The 21,008-nt window shown below is 37.4% G+C and overlaps 2 protein-coding genes across 3 annotated transcripts in view; one reads left to right on the top strand and one right to left on the bottom strand.

Moving 5' to 3' along the window:
* The window catches only part of LOC111027396, a 117,014-nt gene extending 97,129 nt beyond the window's left edge, over positions 1-19,885 (top strand). The window contains exons 2-4 of the mRNA XM_022305769.1: positions 2,505-2,924; positions 4,315-4,607; positions 18,161-19,885. Coding sequence (XP_022161461.1) covers positions 2,505-2,924; positions 4,315-4,607; positions 18,161-19,682 — 2,235 coding nt within the window. The 3' untranslated portion in view covers positions 19,683-19,885. The remainder of the gene's footprint in view (positions 1-2,504; positions 2,925-4,314; positions 4,608-18,160) is intronic.
* The window catches only part of LOC111027394 (E3 ubiquitin-protein ligase MYCBP2), a 273,579-nt gene that overhangs the window by 164,312 nt on the left and 88,259 nt on the right, over positions 1-21,008 (bottom strand). The window lies entirely within an intron of this gene.

The raw sequence follows: 21,008 nt of genomic DNA, 5'->3' as shown, positions 1-21,008 counted from the left end.
ACGTGTTCCTCGCATATCTTGGTTTGGATCTAACGTAGACGTCGATTTTAAAATTTCAATATAACACAATGCAACATGCAAATTGTTTCGACTCATCCCTGCCGTATTTATCATATTATAATCGCAATCATAATATTATATAATAAATAATTATAATAAAATGTTACGATGAATATTCTAAAGTCGCTATTGTATATTTATGTACCAATACTCAGTGGTGTCCTCCAGTGGTGTGCATGCTGCAGTCGACAGACTGCAACTCAAATGAAATTACGATGGTTTTTTGAAGCCATAATACATGCTGGAGTGTTTATAGTGTGTACGTGTACACACTTCAACCGGCTTCATTATATTTTGAATTTGTCCACATAAATTAAATCAGACTTACGGTAGCGATAGGATCGAGTGAAATAGCGCGCTGAACGGAGACAAAAGAACTCTCACACTGCCAATTTTAATAGGAAAATAATGTGCGCAACAGTGCACGTCATTTTTCACGTAATCTACCACGTTTGTCAAGCATCGCGTAATCCCTCGGGATTACACAGCTCTCCGTGTTTGTGTGCCAAAACCGGAGTATCGCAATTCATGGAGCATTTCGGCATTACGGCCCCCGTCGTCTCCAGCAGCAATCGTACAAACTTTTTATCAGAATGTAAACAATTTTTTTCGCAAAATATAAACTATGCGATTGTAATAACATTAATGTACTATGCGAGTAGTTTTTGCAGCAGATAAATCGTTATAGGTATGTATTATGTACATGCGCACCTATCAATCATAACGTTAAATGGTTGAAAACATATCGTTATATTTTAATTTAATATGACTTAAAAATTATAATTATGTAGCACCTTCAAAGATTATAAAATAATATAATCTCTGTTTATATACTACGGTAGTCAAATAAAAAAATTAGTATAATTTACTATTCAAAATCGTAATAGTTGAGTTTTGGCACCAGAATTATAAATTATTAGGTTGTGCGTTTAAAATGTGTATGGATAAAAAATTAAAATTGTAGAAAGGCGCTACTCGTATAATTCAACGGTTTTATAACATTATAGTTTAGTACAATATATAAGTAGGACGGAAAAACTTTCTATTAGAAATTATAATAATGCACAGGTACCTTTGCACGTTCAAACTTAAATATGATTTATGAGTTTTTGACATTTGTTATTTTTGTCCTTGGGATTAGGTGCAGTAATTGGTATTTTAATTAATTACGACGCCCGCGAGGACAACTGTATATATTTTTGTTGATGATAAATTTCGAAAATACAGTGAGTTGACAAATTAGAAAGCCCAAAACCCTGGAAATGTTGAATAGTCGGGTTTAGTTGACCTAAACGCAAGAATATGGTTGTCCATCACTTACCTGGAAGTGTAAAATGGTTCTCTCGGGTTAAATAGTACGGTACCCGTAGTCAACCGTAATCAGTCATGTCCACTATAGTAATTTGCGTTTTATTGATTATTTTAGGACAACACCACGAAACCACGTGCTTGAAATGTTTCGTTTGGAAAGTAGTGAATTATTTATACAAGCTGTACAATCAAAGGGCAGAGTAAATTAAAAAAAAAAATATGATAATATTTATAAGGTACATCCAACAATTAAAAAAATTCTTGAAAATGTAGAGGACAGTTTTTTATCAATTTTAAAACATTACAGTCAATCCGTTTTAGATGGTTGACGAGTGAGATAACATTTGGTATAAAAATAAATATATTAATATTGATAAAAAATAAAATACATTTTTTTCAATAACACGCTGTATACTATATATTCGTGTCACGTTATCAGTACACGGATTTTTTTTTTTGCAATTTTGTCAAGGACCTGCATTCATTTTAAATTATTCGTATTTTCTTATCGAATGCAATAACTTAATACCGTGTTCAAATATAATTTACGTCAGAAAATCAGTTTACGTACATATATTTTACATAAGCAATATTTTTTGACGCAAATTAAGTATACATAATTCTGTTTGGCCTATTTCTATAATAAAACATTGCCACTGAAACACTGAAATAATCTCTATTGCGAATTATTATTAAAACGTATTCATTTATAGATTTTATATCGGGTTATGTACTTACCCTTAACCTAACCATTATCCTTCCAACTACTTACAACAAAAATCGTAAATTGTAGATATTGTCATATACCGATTTTTTTGGTTAGGTAGGATTTTAACTGTTTAAAAGTCATACGAACCTAATACACCATCGAACAACACGTTCTCGTACTCCGTGCCCGAAAAATGTTAGACCTATATTACTATCGATTGAGAAAAAGCCCATAATTCCGTATTATGTTCATATACTAACTCAACAGTCGTCTAGTAAATAGTCTGCCAATTACGAAATTATAATTAATACCCGCTTAGCTCCAGCTAGTTCTCAAATACTGTAATAAAAACTGTATTATTAAAATCCTGCAGAAGTCGTGTTATTTTTAATAGTCACTTATCTTGTTCTGTTGGATTTTCTAGGACGTGATATGGGAACCAGTCAAGAACTTGAACAAATCGCTGGTAGTGCTGGAGTTGAACGGTGATGGCCGATGTAATCTGACAGTCAACAACAAGGTGCTCGCGTCATTCGCCGGTCTTCGGTCGTTCAACGTGACCGGGTTCGACCGGGTAACGATCCGGTCGCAAGGCGTGCTGGCCAAGTACGCTCGCACAAACTTCACGGTGAACATCAGCCGTGCCCGTCAGCTGTATCTGGACACGAATGCGTTCCATCCGTACGATGGTACGGTGGACGTGCTAGTGGAGGACTGCGACGTGGTCCAGCTGGGCAGCGAAGTGGTGTTCAAGCTCAGGTCGTTCGTGTTCCGCAGGATTCGCGTCCTGGACTTGTCTAAGAATACGTTCAAGAACGCGGCCACAGGTTCATCAATCGAAAAGGTGATAACTGAGCACAAATATTATTAAATTATCTATATCTATAAGTCCACAACAACCTCAGTCTTCGCGGTCTGTACTTTTTCCAGTTCTCCAGGTAAATCGATCATGACGTAGCGTCTGGTATTCTAATGGCAAAAGTAAATGTATATATACTATTGATTTTCCACTCCAAGATATGCTCCCATGACGTCATATAACACATCCACCGGTTCACCTAGACGTCAACGCGTGTTACACTTCCTGTCATTTTGCAAGTTTTCCATACTAGATTTTCTTCCGGTATATGCAAGTTGTAACTATTTGCACACTTATTGTGCATCATCGAACATACTGTGACTACAGATAAATCTCCTGTCTCGCTATACCGACCACATCCGCTTCAACTGATGTTCGTAAAAATCTTAAAAGATTATCTGATTTCGTTGAGCGTACAACTATAGAAATCGATTAATGTCTTCGTCGCTTTTCTCGTCCATTTGCCGAAAACGGCCAGCATCACAAGCCGGCGGTAGAGCGGTTGAAATTTACCGACCGAAAACTAATTTCAAAGAATTAATGTCGAACAACGACTATATAATATTAATATATTATATATTATATTAGCCCTGAAGATTTTACGACGGTATGCGACGGTTTCGCGGATATAATATGGCTTATCATGTTTATAAGAGCTTTAAAAGTTCGAAATGAATTATATAATATAGAGATCATAAATTTTGTAGGTTTTTTACGGACCTAAAAGTTTTGAAAAATATATATAACGTTGCTAACAGCGCGAGAATAATGCGTTTTTAAACTAAAATATATACGTAGGTATAATGCTAGGCAATAATTTTCGGGACTCAAGTTCGTGGCGACACACGAGTGTTTTTAACAGATACACGATATAATTTCTGCAACTATTGCGGGTGCCAAGTTGTCGCGGTGAACCGACACGGCTGCAGATTAACGGCGGAGAAAAATCGTTGGCTCGCCTTTTCCGTCCATCACACGCGATATAGATTCTCGATAACAATTACATCGGCACCGATTGCAACGTCATATACCATATTTGATTTATGTGTTATAACACTTATAACCGTTTGATCAATTTATTATTATATTATATGAATCGAATTCAATAATTTTACAAAACAGAAAGATATAAAATATCTCAGTTGCGCCACCATGTATACACTGTATATTATATAATATATATGTTTCAGTGTAGACGAACCCGCAGACTTTTTGATTTTCACAATGTCGACATTCTTATAATTTTGACTTGTCTTTTAATGGTGAATTTATTATTTTGACCGGAAATAGCACGATTAATTTTACTTCAAAGCCCGATACACGCCTAATTTTTTTATCTGTTTTTATCATTCATATTTTCATAATTTGATAACAGATGATATTGGAAAACCTGAATGCGGAAAAACTGCCGTCGTACGCGTTCTATACGTCTATCGATATGCTGTCGATAACTAACTGTACGTTCGGTACGATCGAGAGGAAAGCTTTTCCGATCAATGATATTGGCAACGCAACGCTGACCAACGTCACCGTGGACCGGTTGGAGAGCGAAGCGTTTCAAAATTCGACTCTCATCTCCAATCTGCGGATGATCGGATGCGTCATCCGGGAAATGCAGAGCGACGCTATCATGTCCGTCGTGCAGAGCATAAGCATCGAGCAGTCCAAGTGAGTAAAGATATATTAGTCTTACGTTTCTGGGAAAATGTTAATTTTGGATAGTCATGAGGAGACTCTTGTGATTATTAAACCTTTAATAGTTATATATTATATAATAATGTCTATCTCTACGAAATAATAGGAAAAAAAAAGTTTTATAGTTAAATAAGTTTTTCTTTCAAGACTTAAATATGCGCATCATAGGGTATGCCGTAATAATAATGAGTCATCAATTAGTATCGGAATGATATTTAAAATGTAATATTCACTAACATGTGTTTTAAATTATTTACTAAATTTTTACCATAGCTGTAAAGCTACGGATAAGTTCATTAAAGAAAATGACACGCAATATCGTAGTTGTAGCTGTGCGTGTGAGCACACAAGAAAACTATGCTTGTATTGCAATGTATGTTAATTTTTTATTAAGCTAAACAAAAAAAATGTAATACATAGTATGCAAGTCCTCTTAATTAACAAACCTATATATATATAATAATATGGTGCGTATGGTGTATACTGTAATACTGTATATTTTATAATACTGCCTAACTGCATTAACTTGTACACACACTGCAGATTGAAGCTGTATACAACTTTTATAAAAAAAAAACAAATAAATAAACTAGAGAAACTATTATGTGCCAAACATATTATATTTAAAACATTTTCCAAACATGTACTAATATAAATTTTCATAGAATTAAATTTAAAATAGAGATAAAATGACATGATTTAATTGCAACAAAACAATGTGGAAAAAAAGAGATTACATTTTAAATACCTTAAATACCGGGGGTCTAATAAAACACATCTGTAGCTAATTAAGCATATAATTGAATAATTCTGAGTAACCCGTAAAGGAGCAAAAAAAAATTGCAAATGTATAACAACCTAGAATTCCCTAATTATGCAATATCTTCTAATGACCACGTTCCAACATGAATTCGGGCATCATCATCACGCGTTTCTATGCGATGTAATACAAATTGTGCACAAAAAACAAACACGTGATGTAGGCTCGTCGTTGAAAACATAACTACGTCATTTAAATTGTGACATTCTCCTTGGACTTGGAGGAGATACCGTTTTGGTGTTATCGCCACACCACGACGTACGCATCGTGTTCAATTAAATATTCGCATGCACTAAAGTATCGAAATGTTATGCGCCATTGTAGGAGAAGTATGACGACGCATGTGCTCGACGAGAGGTAACTGACGTCGTATTATAAAATAACATTATAATATTATTATTGTCACGCGTTCAAATCGATTGATGTACATATAAACAGTGATTGCGCGTTTATCATATTAATTTGGCGACTATATATATAGTATATACCTATACCAAACCGTAACACCATCGTATAATCGAATCAAATTATTAACCGCATGTCGATGCGTGCACATTATGTTATTATACTGTTATTATAAATGACACCGACGACGGACGTTTCGCGGTTTGGCCTTTACGACGACGTGTGCTGTACACCCATAATACAGTTATTCGGCACATCGATCGACGAGCGCAGGAGCACACCCTTATTACCTAACCCTTATTACAAAAGCACGCCATAATAATGTATGATACGATATGATGATGTATATATATATATATATATATATATGTCGAACCAGAATAATTGACACGGCTCTTGACTCCGGCAGCGAAACGCATTATTAAACACGTCATCACCGTCACACATAACGCGTATAGGCACGAATCACAGGGCGTTTCTATCCGCGAGTATTCTGGTGATTGTTGGCTGCTTCACCACGAACTCCGTTTAAAATATGATCATCGCGTTATATTATTGTCTTGTACCCACCCGTCTACATGCATAAAGTCATATTTCGTATACATTTTCAATTTACCGTACAAAGGTCATATATACATAGCATATGTACATAATTATCACTTATTATTTTAACAGTCTAGAACATTTTCCTTAGAAAATTCCTTTCTTTAGAAAATGTATACCTAAGTTGTACTATATTACATGTGATTCTAATGTCTTACACACATCTAAAAGGGTCGATGAACGAAATGATAGTGAAATATTTTACTGGTAGTTTTATGTTATCAACCATTTAAAGTTTCGACGAGGATCCCATAATCATTCGTATTAATATGTATAAAGGATTTTCAGGGTTAAAAGGTAAAACAAGTCTGTGCTCTGTAATTTAGTAATTTAGGTGAAAAAAGACCACGTTCCGAAAGTCCTTTTTTTCGGTTTTTTTTTAAATCATCACACATCTTCTCAGCTTTTCGTCGTTCGTCTTGCACTCAATATTTTATAAATAGATAATTTAAATATATATATATATATCGTTCTTGTGACACTATAGACTCGGCGGACGGTGGGCATCCATTCTTTAAAACGTGCGCGAACCCGCCGGAAGACGTTAAAAATCTGAATTTCTCACAGAATTTTACACTCGGCTTAGCTGTACGACGGCGTTCCACCGTGAAAAACTGTATTTCGCCATTATTTCGGTCTGTCCGCGACGACGAGATAAAAGTACACATTATTAAGCATTCTTATATATAATTTTTTTTCGTCATCGTTTCTTTATTTCTTTCTCTTTTTTTCCCATTCTTTAATTCAACAACGTCACGGGACAATAAAAACTAAGTAGCAACTTTTTAATTTAAAAACCGAGCTGTAGGGTACAACTGTTGTGCGGCGGAATAAATGAGACGAATTCCGCGACTGTTCTCGTCCTCGTCGTCGCCGTTACATGCCGAGTCAACAAATAACACTACATTTTTCAACTCGGTGGCATGTACGCCGCGGCGGTGGAACCTTCGCCCGAAACGTCAACGCTGCACAACCGAATGCCAATTTTCCATATAATATATTATATATAATGTTGCCCTCGACTCGCACGTGGCTTTCGAAAAAATATCGAAACTCTTCCTTCGACAGAAAACTTTTTCCGGCAACGAAATTGTTTTGAACTATATTGTCTATATGCATACACCTAAGTTAATATATGTATGTACGTACTATATATGCGAAACGCTTCCGAGACAGTAAATTATGAAATTTAAAGGTTTTATTCTAGTTTTGATTTATCTCGTCTTTACTCGTTACGTCCCCGACCTTGACCCACCAGTGAACTGTGATAAGAATAACGTCGTTTTGATATCTACAACCACATTGTTTAATGTATCGCGACCTCATAAACACATGGATATGGCATACATCCATTTATATTACACAATACGATATCGATACGCATCGTATCACATGGTAGGCACAAGCTATCGTGTACGATCAGCTAAACAAAATTTAAGAACAGATCCGGACTATGTTTGTCTCAACAAAACCACTTGGGTGCTATAGAATATTTAAAAATTATGGTCGCGCAACAATGTTTGTATACGTGATATATGTTTGAATATAATAGCACTAACGGGAAGTGCGTAGGTAAAACCAATATTTGTTCAAATGTACAAGTCTATTAACTCTTAAAAGCAACTCGAATGTATATGCGCGTAAGTGTACTGTAAGGGTTTGAATTCTGAACAGAACCGCGCAAGTTATGATTATCCTCGGTTCGTGTTGTACTGCGAGAAATTTCAAATTCTTAACCAAACTAAATATAAAGTGAGGGCAAAACGAGATTTAATAAGAATTGCATACGGTCGTAACAGCGAAAATCTCATTTGGGGCCACAGATGTTCACATCGTTGTACATGGAAACACACACAATACATATATATATTTATTTATATTAAGTCTATGGAATATTGTATACAGGTACGGCTCTGATCGAAATCATTTCGTCGATTACCTCCAAGCAAAAATATTGGACGTGTATTTGCAGTTTCTATTTGTATATTCATACTTTTACTTCGCGGTCACTAACGGAGGCGACCGCGAGGGTCGTTTAATATGCTTTTATTTTATTATATTAAAAATTAAAGTAAATCATTTGAAAATATTGTAGTCATAATAAATAATAATGAACAGTATTATTTCGTAGTCGACGAGTTGGGATTTGCATTCATTGCAGAGCACCAAAACACAATATTCTTATTGGGCTCAAATTTTAAACTTAAACCATTTTCCTCACTTAAACTAAAATAAGTTTGATTAAGTTGATTTTTTTACGGTAATAAATAATTAAAAAATAAAATTACTAATAAGACTATCAAAATAAATACATATCACATATGTCTACTCATCATACATATTATTATGTTTAAAAGGCATAATAACGGGCACATTTTCGTAATAAAAATAAATCATGAACTTTTATTCACAACTACAATTTGCACTGAATGTAACAAACTTGATCATTATGTTATCAAATTTATTACAAATATATAATTTTTCGTAGTACAATTATTTGAGTGGAAAAGGGTAGGCCCTTTTATTCTATTGCCCCCGGGATACTGAATAGTGCCCCTTTCCCTATCTTTAATCTTGGCCAGCTCGTGGGACCCCTAAAGTGACGGCTATGCAGCAGCAAGTGACGTTTGCATTATGTAATCAAACAATATGCGGCGAAAATCGAGTTCTTTCTTTTTCTCGCGAAACGTTCATATTATGTAATCATTTTTGATGTTTCCACTACAGAGATTGCATCCAAAATAACTAAATACCACGTACTCAATTCAACTGCAGGTAGATCGGTACGTTTACAGCTGTAATTAGATTATGACAAACATAAATCATAATAACGAAGTGTATAATTTGGATCCAAAGCGACGACGATGATTCAAAGGCAGACGTTCGCACTCAAAAAATTGTATAATCGTAATATAATGTCGTTACGTTATTATGTCTCATCCACACTTCGTGCCACTCGATCAATGACAAAACGTTATTAACGCTGTTTCATATTATTATATAGGTATACTGTATAGGTAGGTAGTAAACCTGCGCTGCGGAGACGAAATCACTAACAGAATAGAGGTGCCAAGCCATTCCAAAGTCGTATAATATAAATTCCTCATAACATCGTGAGGAACATTGATTGACACAGACATGTTGTCGTTAAACGTTGTCGAAAAATAAATCATATTTGGGAATATACCCAAAAAAAAAAAACTATATAGATATAGGCATTTTGTACTTTTACAAGTTATTTGTAAAAATATTATATTGTAATATATGCTCATCTGATTATTTTTATTCAGAAATACATTATTCGAATAGTATATTATAAAATATATGCTATATTATAGCACTGTTTCTCAACCTTCTTAGTGTCGAGACCCCCAAAATATGCCAAACATAAAAAGTCACCTCACGACCATCTTGTAATAAATGGTACTAATATTATGAGTTTATATGAGACAAATAACTAGCATACGCTTGTTATGGAAAGAAATCATTATGAATGTGTAATAATAGTACGATGTTAAATTAGTTGTATTTTTTTGACAAATCCAACCATCTTATTAAATAAAATTATTGAAATCAAAATTACGATTAAAAAGATACAAAAAAAAATTATTTTTTTGTACACTTATAAGCATTTACTTATTTCTGGTCCTTGTTCATGGAATCGCGACCCCTCACGTTGGGAAACGATTCGGTGTATAGTGATCAAATAATACGATGATAAGTGCCTATACGTTTTCAAGACAACCGTGATTTGAATTTCCAAATTTAGTTTTCACGATATAAAATATTAGCGAGACCTCGCCGTTTTTAGGAACCTAACCATCCACGAGGGTTATATAAGTTCCAAATACAGTGATTTACATCAACATATATATATTACCATAAGTATCTACCTACTCCATTCCAATGGGCAGTGGCTCACTATATTGACCATTTCCGACATTATAATATCAGCTGTGATTTCAACGATAAACTAGGGGAGTTGGTACGAAATTATTGTGAGAGTTACAACCCAGGTCTATCTGCCACCCTCGACCGCATAAAAAAGGTCATCGACCTACGCCCAACGTTCCTTAACCGTGTAGGACATTCCGTCGCCTGTGGACGGCAAAAATAATTCCTCCGGCTCGCCAAGTACACAATTTATATGCAATCGTGTTTCAACGCGTTCCGCCGATCCGTAACGAATATGTTAGTCGTAAATTTGTGTGTCGCAACGATATTTTCTTATGAAATAAATTTATCTGACATGCGATTATATGCTTATATTAACAGTACATTGTTATATTTTATTAATTTATTATTTCCAAGGTCATGTGTTCGTTTCAACTCACAAAAAGAGAGTTTAATAAAAAAAACTAACAAACTTTTAATTTATTGCGACAGTCGTCGATATTGTAATATTGTAATAATTTATAAATTGCATAGAATAGAATATGTACATATTATATTATCTTTTTTAAACAAACACGATGTGTGCCGATTGTTCAGAACGATGTGATGTGTTGACCATTATAGGTTTTTGGTTATTATTATGATTATTTTATCGTAACATTATAATTACACACAATTGAATTTGCGAATACGATTATAATTTTACCGAGAAATTTAATAAATGGCGAAAATATTATAATATAATAACATTGTTTTCAAATCACGTGCACTAGTTTGCATAAAGTTCATTGTATGATTATATGTATTATGTATAATAGTCGAGACCTCCGATTAAATGGACATTACAATAAATAATTTTAGATCGGCCGTTTAATAATTATAAACATGAAATACCGTTGTACAAATATATCTCGTCCACGTACCTATAACTCGTCCGTCGATCGATAATATGGTCTCAGCTGTATAATACTAATAATAATAATGTATACAATCGTATTAGTGGTTCGTTATTACAATAATAAAAGACGACATAATGATATATTATACATAATATTACTGTAGCAAATTATTGTGTAGTATTTTTTTTTTTCATACACATTCGACGTAATCGAATTTAACCGAATGGGTTTGTTTCGTAAAAAAAGGATTTCGATCAAACCACGGGCGATGCACTGCAGCAATACATTAATTTAATAATATTCGTAAAACCTCCGGGGACAGAGAAAAAAACGGTAATTGAAAAAAAAATACGTAGGTACCTATATAATGCATACTCGTGGTTTAAACCGAACATATATCATCATACTGCTCTCTTTCCAATTTACCTGGGATCGAAATCGGAGCAATAAATTTTGGTCGTATTGCTAGGGGGGGGGGGAGAGACTTGCGAGCAGTTGTAGTGTTTTATGTCCTCCCGCGTGAAGGCAAATGAGTGGTGTGCCTCGTGCCCCGTGTGCAGACATGCACAGTTGTGGGGGTGTAGAGAGAGTGAGAAGGAGCAGCGCCACATATCAAAACCATAATTTTTCGGCACGTCGATTCATGACAGATTAAAAGGGAGGAAAAAAGGGCGCCAACAAAAAAATACCGTTCGCACAGAAAGAAAAATCTCGGCTGGCGGTAGTACAGTCGCAGTCGTCGCCATAAAATATATCGTCGTCTGGACGGCAAACGGTCTTTTTTTTCCAGACGACACCATTAGAGGCCCTTCGCACGCTATCAAGACACTAAAAATATAATATACTGGAGCCCGGTGGTCCGTTAAAGCGGTCATCCCTTGTATATACAATATTCATCATCCATATATACGACGCGATTAAATGTGCGCCAGAACCGGTGAGTGATAGATGACGGTTAACGGACCTGGTCGTTAAATCGCACACACACCATAAATATCATACACATATATAGGCCAACATTAATTAGGCGCGTTCGGGTCGTAGGGAGTATACATATAAAGTTTGTAGGGTGACTTTTCGGACGAAATGGAAATGGATATACTGGCCACCGTAAAAAATACATATATACATTATACATGGCACATTATTTACTTGTCCCTCTTCGCAGTACCTATATAATATATGAACGATATCATAACATTGGTATTATATAATATAATAAATAATACGCCCCGTGCCCGCCGCGCTTTTCGTCTGCGGGTACCTCATCTGTGTATAATAGTTGTCTCCGTGAAAAATATAATCAACAATAATAATTTATAACGTGCGGACACTATTATACTCGTACACATAATAATAATAATAATAATAATACAAGCCCTCTCCTCACTATACGTCGCTTTTCGAGCCACCTTACTCATTAGTGCGGAGGTGAGCGAAAAAAGTTTTTTAACGTCCCCACTCCTCGTACGCAGTACTGTACGTGCATCAACATTTATCAAATATAAGGGTATTCCGCACACCCATAGTGGCTATAGTGGCTGCGTATGTACAATAAAATAAAAATTATATATATGTGCGTAAACGAGCAGTAGGCTTTCTGATGGGATGTGACGGATGTGTGTGGGTGTGTGTGCGTTTTCGGAAAGCAATCTTTACAGTAAGGGGCTCCCTTCCAATATATAGGAATATATACGTGTGTGTGTAATATACAGCAGCTGGTACTTTCAGATACACCCATCCGTCCTCCCGCTCATCCACCACATGTGGGTCAGGAGAAGGGGGTAGTCGAAACGCTAGTAGGTACGTCATAATAATTGAAGAGACACCGTAAAAACGTCAAGATTTTTGATGAGCACTTATGTCCCTAGCGGTTACGCCATATATAGTTCACTGTATATATATAATATGTGTGTGAGTGTTATACAATATATAAAGCGCACCGGTCCTGGAAAACCCACTCGGCGCGGTGTAAAGTACGGTAAATGGATATGGAGGGAGCTGGAAAAAGAAAATATATACGAGTGGCATGCCTATAGATATTTATATATTGTATTAGGTATATATATATATATAGCTATCGAGTGTACGCTGGGATTTCAAAAGTTGTATTTTTTTGTTTTGTCTGTTTGTTTTTGAAACGTTATCATATCGCCGCCCCTCGGGCGTTATAGTTATATGCACTATAAAATACATTATTTATATATATTATATTATGTATAATATATATATATATATATATATATATAGTGGGACACAGTGTTTTCCCGTTTATTCCCATAAGGTTAGGCAGAAAAACACGATGGCCTACCCTGTATATATAGCCTTTGCCCAACGTAGACACCGCGTGTATAATGCACTGCAAAAACAATACGATGTATTATTGTTGTTGACGACATCAAAAGAATACAACTATTAAGTATTATTTACGATTCTGAAATATCGTAAAACGGATTTACGAAGGTTTTTATTTTTTTCGGTTTCAACCTAAATCTGCAGTCGCCTCTCTCTAGTGATTGCATTTTCATTAAAAATTCATCACCGCGGAGACGACGCACAACATTACTCGTGTACGCAGTTCTCCGTGATAAGGGTTAAATAAATCCGTCTGAAATTAAAGCTGCCATCACTTTTCCAATTGGCGCGGCTTGTCTCGTCGCGAGAACTTCTCAAAACCGCCACTAAGCCGTATATTGACGTAGCGATTTATTTTCGGTCTCGTCACTATGCTATAGCTACCTCTCCGCTTATATAATATAATATCACAGTGACATGCAATCTATAATCGATTTTATCGATCATTTTCAAATCTCATATTTTATTATTATTATATTTCCAATCCGGATGATTTCGTACATTTATATATATAAGTATATTACACGTCCGACACATCAGCCGAAACAGATCGTTTCCATTATTCATATCATAATAAACCGTTTTGTGGTGTTAATAGAGCCGCGAAGAGTGAAAAAATAATTGGACTAGTGACTACGCGAGGATCTTATTCAACGATCAGTATTTCTTCTGATATTTTTCGAAAGAATTCAACAGTATACAGTGAACAAAGTCCTTATCGGAATACCTCGCGTTCATCATATTATATTTCGTCGGCCGCAGGTTATTCAAACCGTGGTGCCCGCGACTCTATACAATTCGCGTCGCCATACCATTATCGCGTGATTGTATACAAATTATGCAGCTTATATCACGCGGAGCACATAATCATAGTTTTTGTTTTCGAAACTTTTATTTCCGCTCGAATATCTGCAGGTCGTCATCTTGTTTTACTGCAGCTCACATCTATACACACAACGGTATCATAATGTCCTATATACGCGGCTCTCGTTCCCGGACAAACTTTGAATAACTCTGAAATGTATAACAGTATAATAGGGGTACTTAGAGGCGACGACTATCGGCGAGACACCCCGCGAGTCCTGCACGACTACTGCGTACGGTGTACGCGGCGCGTGTTTCGGGCCAACCCGTTTTTTTACCCACATTAATAATAATACAATCAAACCGCGAGTAATCCATTATACGCGACAAGAATCTAAAATGTTTTCTTAACGAGATTTTCGCTTTCGAGTCGCCAAGTGTTTTTTTTCCTCCCCGTAAAAGTGCATTAGATAAGACGTGCATTACATTACTGTTATTATTATTATTATTATTATTATATGCGCACACGCGCGTGGCCTGCTGATAAATTATTGTAAAGCGTTTTGGCATAAGACGTCTCTCGTGCTAGTTATTAGTTTTCCTCCCCAAAGTCAGCGATATCACACCAGCGGCACACATTGAGCAAACAGCATCTGTGTATTTGCAGATATCATCACAAGTACCGGGTTGTTATATCAAATTATTTTTACACACCATATTAGTGTATTGATATTACGTGACGATTCAGGGATCGGAAGTTATAGAGTTCGAATACATTCCTATCGGCACCTAACCTCAAAAGCTAGAACGATCAAAACGATTTTTGTCAATATTTTTGAACGCTATGTTCCTTATTTATACAGCTCCTAAATTCTACAGTTGTATCATTCACGGCACTCAAGGTAGTGGTTTCAATATTCAATAAAAATCGAGTTATGAAAATAGTAAAAACAGTCTCACAATTTCGGGTAAATATATGTCGGTTGCAAAATATTGGAAAATCAGAAAGATATACTCGTGAACAAAATTATTTCAGCTAATAGAGCAAAATTATATTTTATCATTTTTAAATGCATACCTACGAACATAATATTATAATATAAAGACTAATAGGTAATTTATTTTAAATTCATAACTTCCGTGCACCGGTTATTTGCGAGATGTGGTTGCATGTGTGAGAATAGAGAACGATAGGATCGAATTAAAACGACAGCCTGCAAATGGTCGCCGTCGTTACGGTTATGGGAATGAGTTTACACCGTATAACGCACTATACATATGTTAGGGGCTATACCTCTTTAATTGCGGACGAGGGTAAAGGGGAGTTTGCCGGAAAAACGCGTTTCCGAAAGTATCGTTTTCGGGGTATTATGTACATATGAGTATAATACGCGCACGCTTTTACCGTTACTTGCGGAAAATCGTATAGTCGTACCACTCAGCCACGGCTCTCCCAGCTGGTACCTATAAAAATGGATGTGCAGAGCCTCGTCGATTGAATTGCAAACGAAATCCGACGAATTCACTTTGGCCAGTGTTGACCGGAACTTCGGGCAGCGCGCTTTCCGCCGTTATCGAATCCACCACTCACTTTCGCAAACGATTCCATTAATCATTATTCATGCTCGATCGAAGGGCCGCTGTACGTTTTACAGCCGCGTACACTTTATATAATTCCCGCTCCAGGATCTCGGACAGCCACCCCCGGGGTCCAGCAATAATCAGTAATCGCGTCCGCCACAACCACTATATAATAGCACACCGATGGTCGGTCATTAATATATACACACTTTAGACGAGTCGCCGTACGAAGAACTATTTACACGTATGAAATACACATATTGTGTCTAAAACGGTTTTCGCCCCAAGACGATTTACCGAAACTCCCGCTCTGTGTATTTGTGGATATGTATATGCAATGGGAGAGAGAAAAGGAGAGAGAGTAGCTACTATTGTTTAAAAACTCGTCGAAAACATTATTATAATATACTGAATATTGATTTGTGCAGTACTTTGTTTTCAACTATTTTATGCTATCTAAACAGTTAACTTTCCGTAAAAGCCCTTATTTACCACAAAATCAAATCATATATTATGTATTATGTATTTAGTAATAGTGATTTGTTAATATTGATATATATATTAATATTATATTTTAGGCTTAAATATAATATTGAAAATTATATTTGCCGATGACTTGAGATGATTATAAAGTTGTGTACATTTATCATTTGTGTAAACTTCATATACGCATTATATGTATAAAAAGCACTGGTTATACGAATTAGTCAGCAAATACTGTGTGTTCTTTAAGGACATAAATTTGTACTTCAAAACTTTCAATAACTATGCAACACAAAGATAACAACGTACTTCAGATATTTATTTAAGTAAAATTTATTACGTCTTAATATGCTATAGGTACTTTTTTTCTCAGACTATGCATATATACATATTATAATAACTAAAAATATATATAATCCAAAAGATTAATGGCATCGTTGACAAATATTATTTTAATAATGCGAATTCGTATTTCATAATAATAATAATAATTTATTACATTCAATATATAATGTTTCCATAATGGATTTCCAAAACAAAACACACCAATACAAAATGATTGTATATATTAGCATTTACTATTTTTTAATCGAACCATACATCTTTTTTTTATAAATCTTTTCAAATACTTTACACGTGGTGGTTGCAAACCAAGTCTTTATTGGAAGATCGCCAAAAAAGTTTCCTCGACGCGTGTATCTACGCTCTATTCATCTCTCTAGCTGAAATATTTCCCCCTTTTCATAGGTATAGTTTGCCTTTAAATTGTATATGTCAAGAGTGTCTATCACCAGACTTCGTGAAGTGTGCGTATAATCTACGATTTTTGTCGACAACAATGGTTGTGTAATGTGTATGCACACAGCTCCGCTCTTCATACATTCTTTTATTTATTTTGTTCCGCATAATTTTGTACACGGTTAATGGAAAATCGAGTGTTCGAATGCGTTATTACTGTCTGTATCAACTCAGCCGCTACCACTACATAATACACTTTAAGCACTAGAAGAGTTGTTTCAGTAATTGTATCATCACTCGAGTGATGGAGGGGTTGAGGGAAAACGCACGTATATAAAATATATAAAAATGACAAATCTACCTGAGCTAAAAAACTCAATGGTCTTTGAACAACTGATAAACACTCGGCATGCGCTCGTACACAGCAGACATTAATTATATTTTTTTTCACCAAATAGTATTTTTACGATAAAAAAAAAATAAAAGTTACGAATTGTGTTAATGTAATAGTCGTGTAAAAAAAAAAAAAACCAAAAAAAACCGTAGTTATATTATGATCGTATACGCGCGTTTCGTCGAGTAGTGCAGCGCGTGCGGTGACACGATTACAAAATAATAATAAAATACATACCTCGAGTGCAAAAATAAAACAATATATTATTATGTGAACATATACCCACGAACACCTACACGGGCTGACCTACATATATAATATCATATAAAACAGGGCGGTTGATCTGTCGCAACCCAAAAGTTATAGCGAACGACCGCCAAAAAGCGCAGCCTCCCCCCCCCCCCAGCTAGGCCGGCACAAAGGATTTCGGGTGTCCTGCGCAGCGATAGCATTATTCAATCACTATAACCGTTCGCATGTATCGTGATAAAACTGTTGGACAACTACCACTTAAACCCGAGTAATATCACCGTTTTTTTTTCCGTTTCAGGTTCGAATCGGTGCAACCATCGGCCGTCGCGGTGGCCACAAAGCTCAAACTGTACGGCAACACTTTCAAGCGGGTGGCCGGCCGCGGGTTCGTGCTGCACAACTTCCAAGTGATGCTGGTGCACGGCAACACGTTCGAACAGATCGAGCCCGAGGCGTTTTACGAGACGACCGCGTCCAGTCCGGAAACAAGAACGACCACGAAGACGACGTTGAGCGTCTGCGACAACAGTTTCCTGCAGACTCCGGCTGACGGCAAGTGGTCGCCTCCGGTCCGGCTGCAGAGGACCGCGTCCGAAACGAACATCACCGGGAACACGTTCGTAGGGCCGTGCGGCTGCGGCCCTTGGCGCTTCGTCTCCGTGGCGAACAGCACCGTGGCCGACGACGACGACGGTGACGGTGACGACGAAGATGACGGTGACGCCGAGTTCGCCGACCACAACTACTGCAGGGTAAACACGGTGGGAGCGGGGTGCGCCAACCTGACGGGCGCGGAGCTCGACCACTTGCGAATCGCCGAGTTCACGGCGGCGGCCGGATGCGACCGGGACGCCGGCACGGCGTTCAACTGGTGCGTCCGCGACCGGTTGACCACCGGCACCGGCCGTTTTCCACCGATCGACTTTCTGTCACCGACCGCGGAACGGGGAGTCATCACCACAGTGGTGCTGTTGGTGCTGTGCGGTTTCGGTGCGGTGTGCGCCGTGAGCGCCGTCACCTGGCTCAACGCCCGCGGCTACTTCATTAAGCTCCGGTCACTGCTCACCCCGAATAGCGGCGGGGGCGGTGGCGGCGCCGGAACTGCGTGCAGGACAATCTCGGCGCACTCGCTGTCCCGGATGTCAGTGCACGAGTACGCGGAACTGCAACGGCTCAAGTTGGGCGGCGTCGGTGTCGGCTGTGGCAGCGACGTTGGTGCAGTGCGCATGATCGTATACCAAGACAAGGGCACGCAGACGGTACCGGAAGAGCTGACGCACGAGATGTTGCAAAACCTACGCGACAAGCTGGACGACCCAGACGACTATGCCGAGGCGCGTGGCATAATCGAACACCTGTACGACCTGATCCGGGTGGAAGAGACTTGCTGCGGAGACACCGGCTGGTACCCGGTCGGCGGAGGGGGGCTGGACGACATGATGTCCACCGTCATGACCAAGGCGGTGACCGCGGGCGACGGACTGCCACGGGACGTCAAGTCGGTTGGCACGGGCGCGCCGTCGCTGGACAGACTCCGGACGCCCAGGCTCAAGGTGGCCGGGGCAGGAGCGTCAGCGGGATACCACGGTCGCCGGCCGCAGCCACCGCCGTCTCCGTCGCCGTCAGTCAACAGCGATTACGTGGACCCGGTCGACTTGTTGTACGGTGGTGCAGCAAATGTGCGCGACGACGAATCGTACACCGACATCTACTGCGAGCTGACCGACCTGCGGTCGACCGCTGAAGACCGTCCTCCACCGCAACCGCCTCAACCGCCGCAACAACCGCCGCCAGTACCCGAGAAACCTACTCCCGTTTGAAAGTCCACTGCTGCCAATCACATCCTCGTCGGCCTTCAACTACAACCCTACTATTCCTATCGATCGATTTCGCCGGCGTTCCTCGTTTTTGTTTGGGCAATTTAAGTACGACGAACATTATTTTATACTATCGATTGTGTATGTTTTATTTTTCTTATATTTCAAACCGAACCAACTTAGCACAGTCGCCGTTATCCACCTGGCGAGATATATTAGAGAGAGCTACACGCGCCGATAAATGCGTTATTTTGTACAAACCTATTATTATTAATATTATTGTCATTATTATTATTATTATTATTATTATTATTATTATAGTGTGTCCGCAGTTTATACATAAATATATGTCTGTTTAATATATTTACGATTACATCACGATATTCTATGTGATGCTTATTATTCTATCCTGTTTTAGTTTTTTTAATTGTTGTTTTTACGTGTCATGTACATAACTGAATGATTTATTTTATCGTGAACCGCGTGCAATATATTTTTTTCACATTTTCAGAAGAATTACTATAATAGGTATTCATAGAAAAATGTATAATAGAACTGTTCTTAAACGTTAATAATAAATTGTGAACAATTCCAAGCTCCCTTCTCAAACAAACAAATACCACAATATTACTGCGGTTCACGATAAAAAGTAATTCTGTATAATATATTATATAAATAATAAATGTGTATCTATACTTTAAATTTAATACACATAAGACATAACTTACAAACAATATAATTTAAAAAATAAAAACGAAATTATAAAATGTACAAAACGATGATTGTGATTTATTTTTAATGAAAATACAAAAAATTATGAAAAATGAAGAAGTACTGTTGTGTATTTGTTTTCTCAGCGCGGACAATGACGTTTCGAGTCGTTCTCGCGCGGACGAGTTTAATTAAAACGGGGTTTGACAGGACCAAGCGACGTTCATTAAAAAGCACTTGCCGAAAACGAGACCGGCAACGGGAACAGTCGCACAGCTGCCGTTCGAATGATGCACGACACGCCGGATGCTTTGGACTTAAAGAAAATAAGAAATACAAAGCGCGAAACGTGCACGGACAAGACAGTATTATATTATACAGTCGGAGAGAGACAGCAGTTTAATATCGTATAAATAGAACACAACACAACTATTAAATATACTTTTATAGGTTGGAGCTAACCAGCGGCCACGCTGTAGTACAATTGTTGCTACTTTGCAAACCTAACTCATTTGAATTTAATTTTTTTAATGTTGACTGGGGTGACTTGTAGATTCTACCCCAAAGGATTAATTTTTAAATTTTAAAATTGCAAATTTGTATTCCACTACTCTGCAC

Source organism: Myzus persicae, unplaced genomic scaffold (assembly GCF_001856785.1).
Source record: "Myzus persicae strain clone G006 unplaced genomic scaffold, MPER_G0061.0, whole genome shotgun sequence".
In the NCBI taxonomy this organism is placed as follows: Eukaryota; Metazoa; Arthropoda; class Insecta; order Hemiptera; family Aphididae; genus Myzus; species Myzus persicae.
The sequence above is the reverse complement of the archived record's forward strand: the minus strand, read 5'-3'. Positions and strand labels throughout refer to the sequence as shown.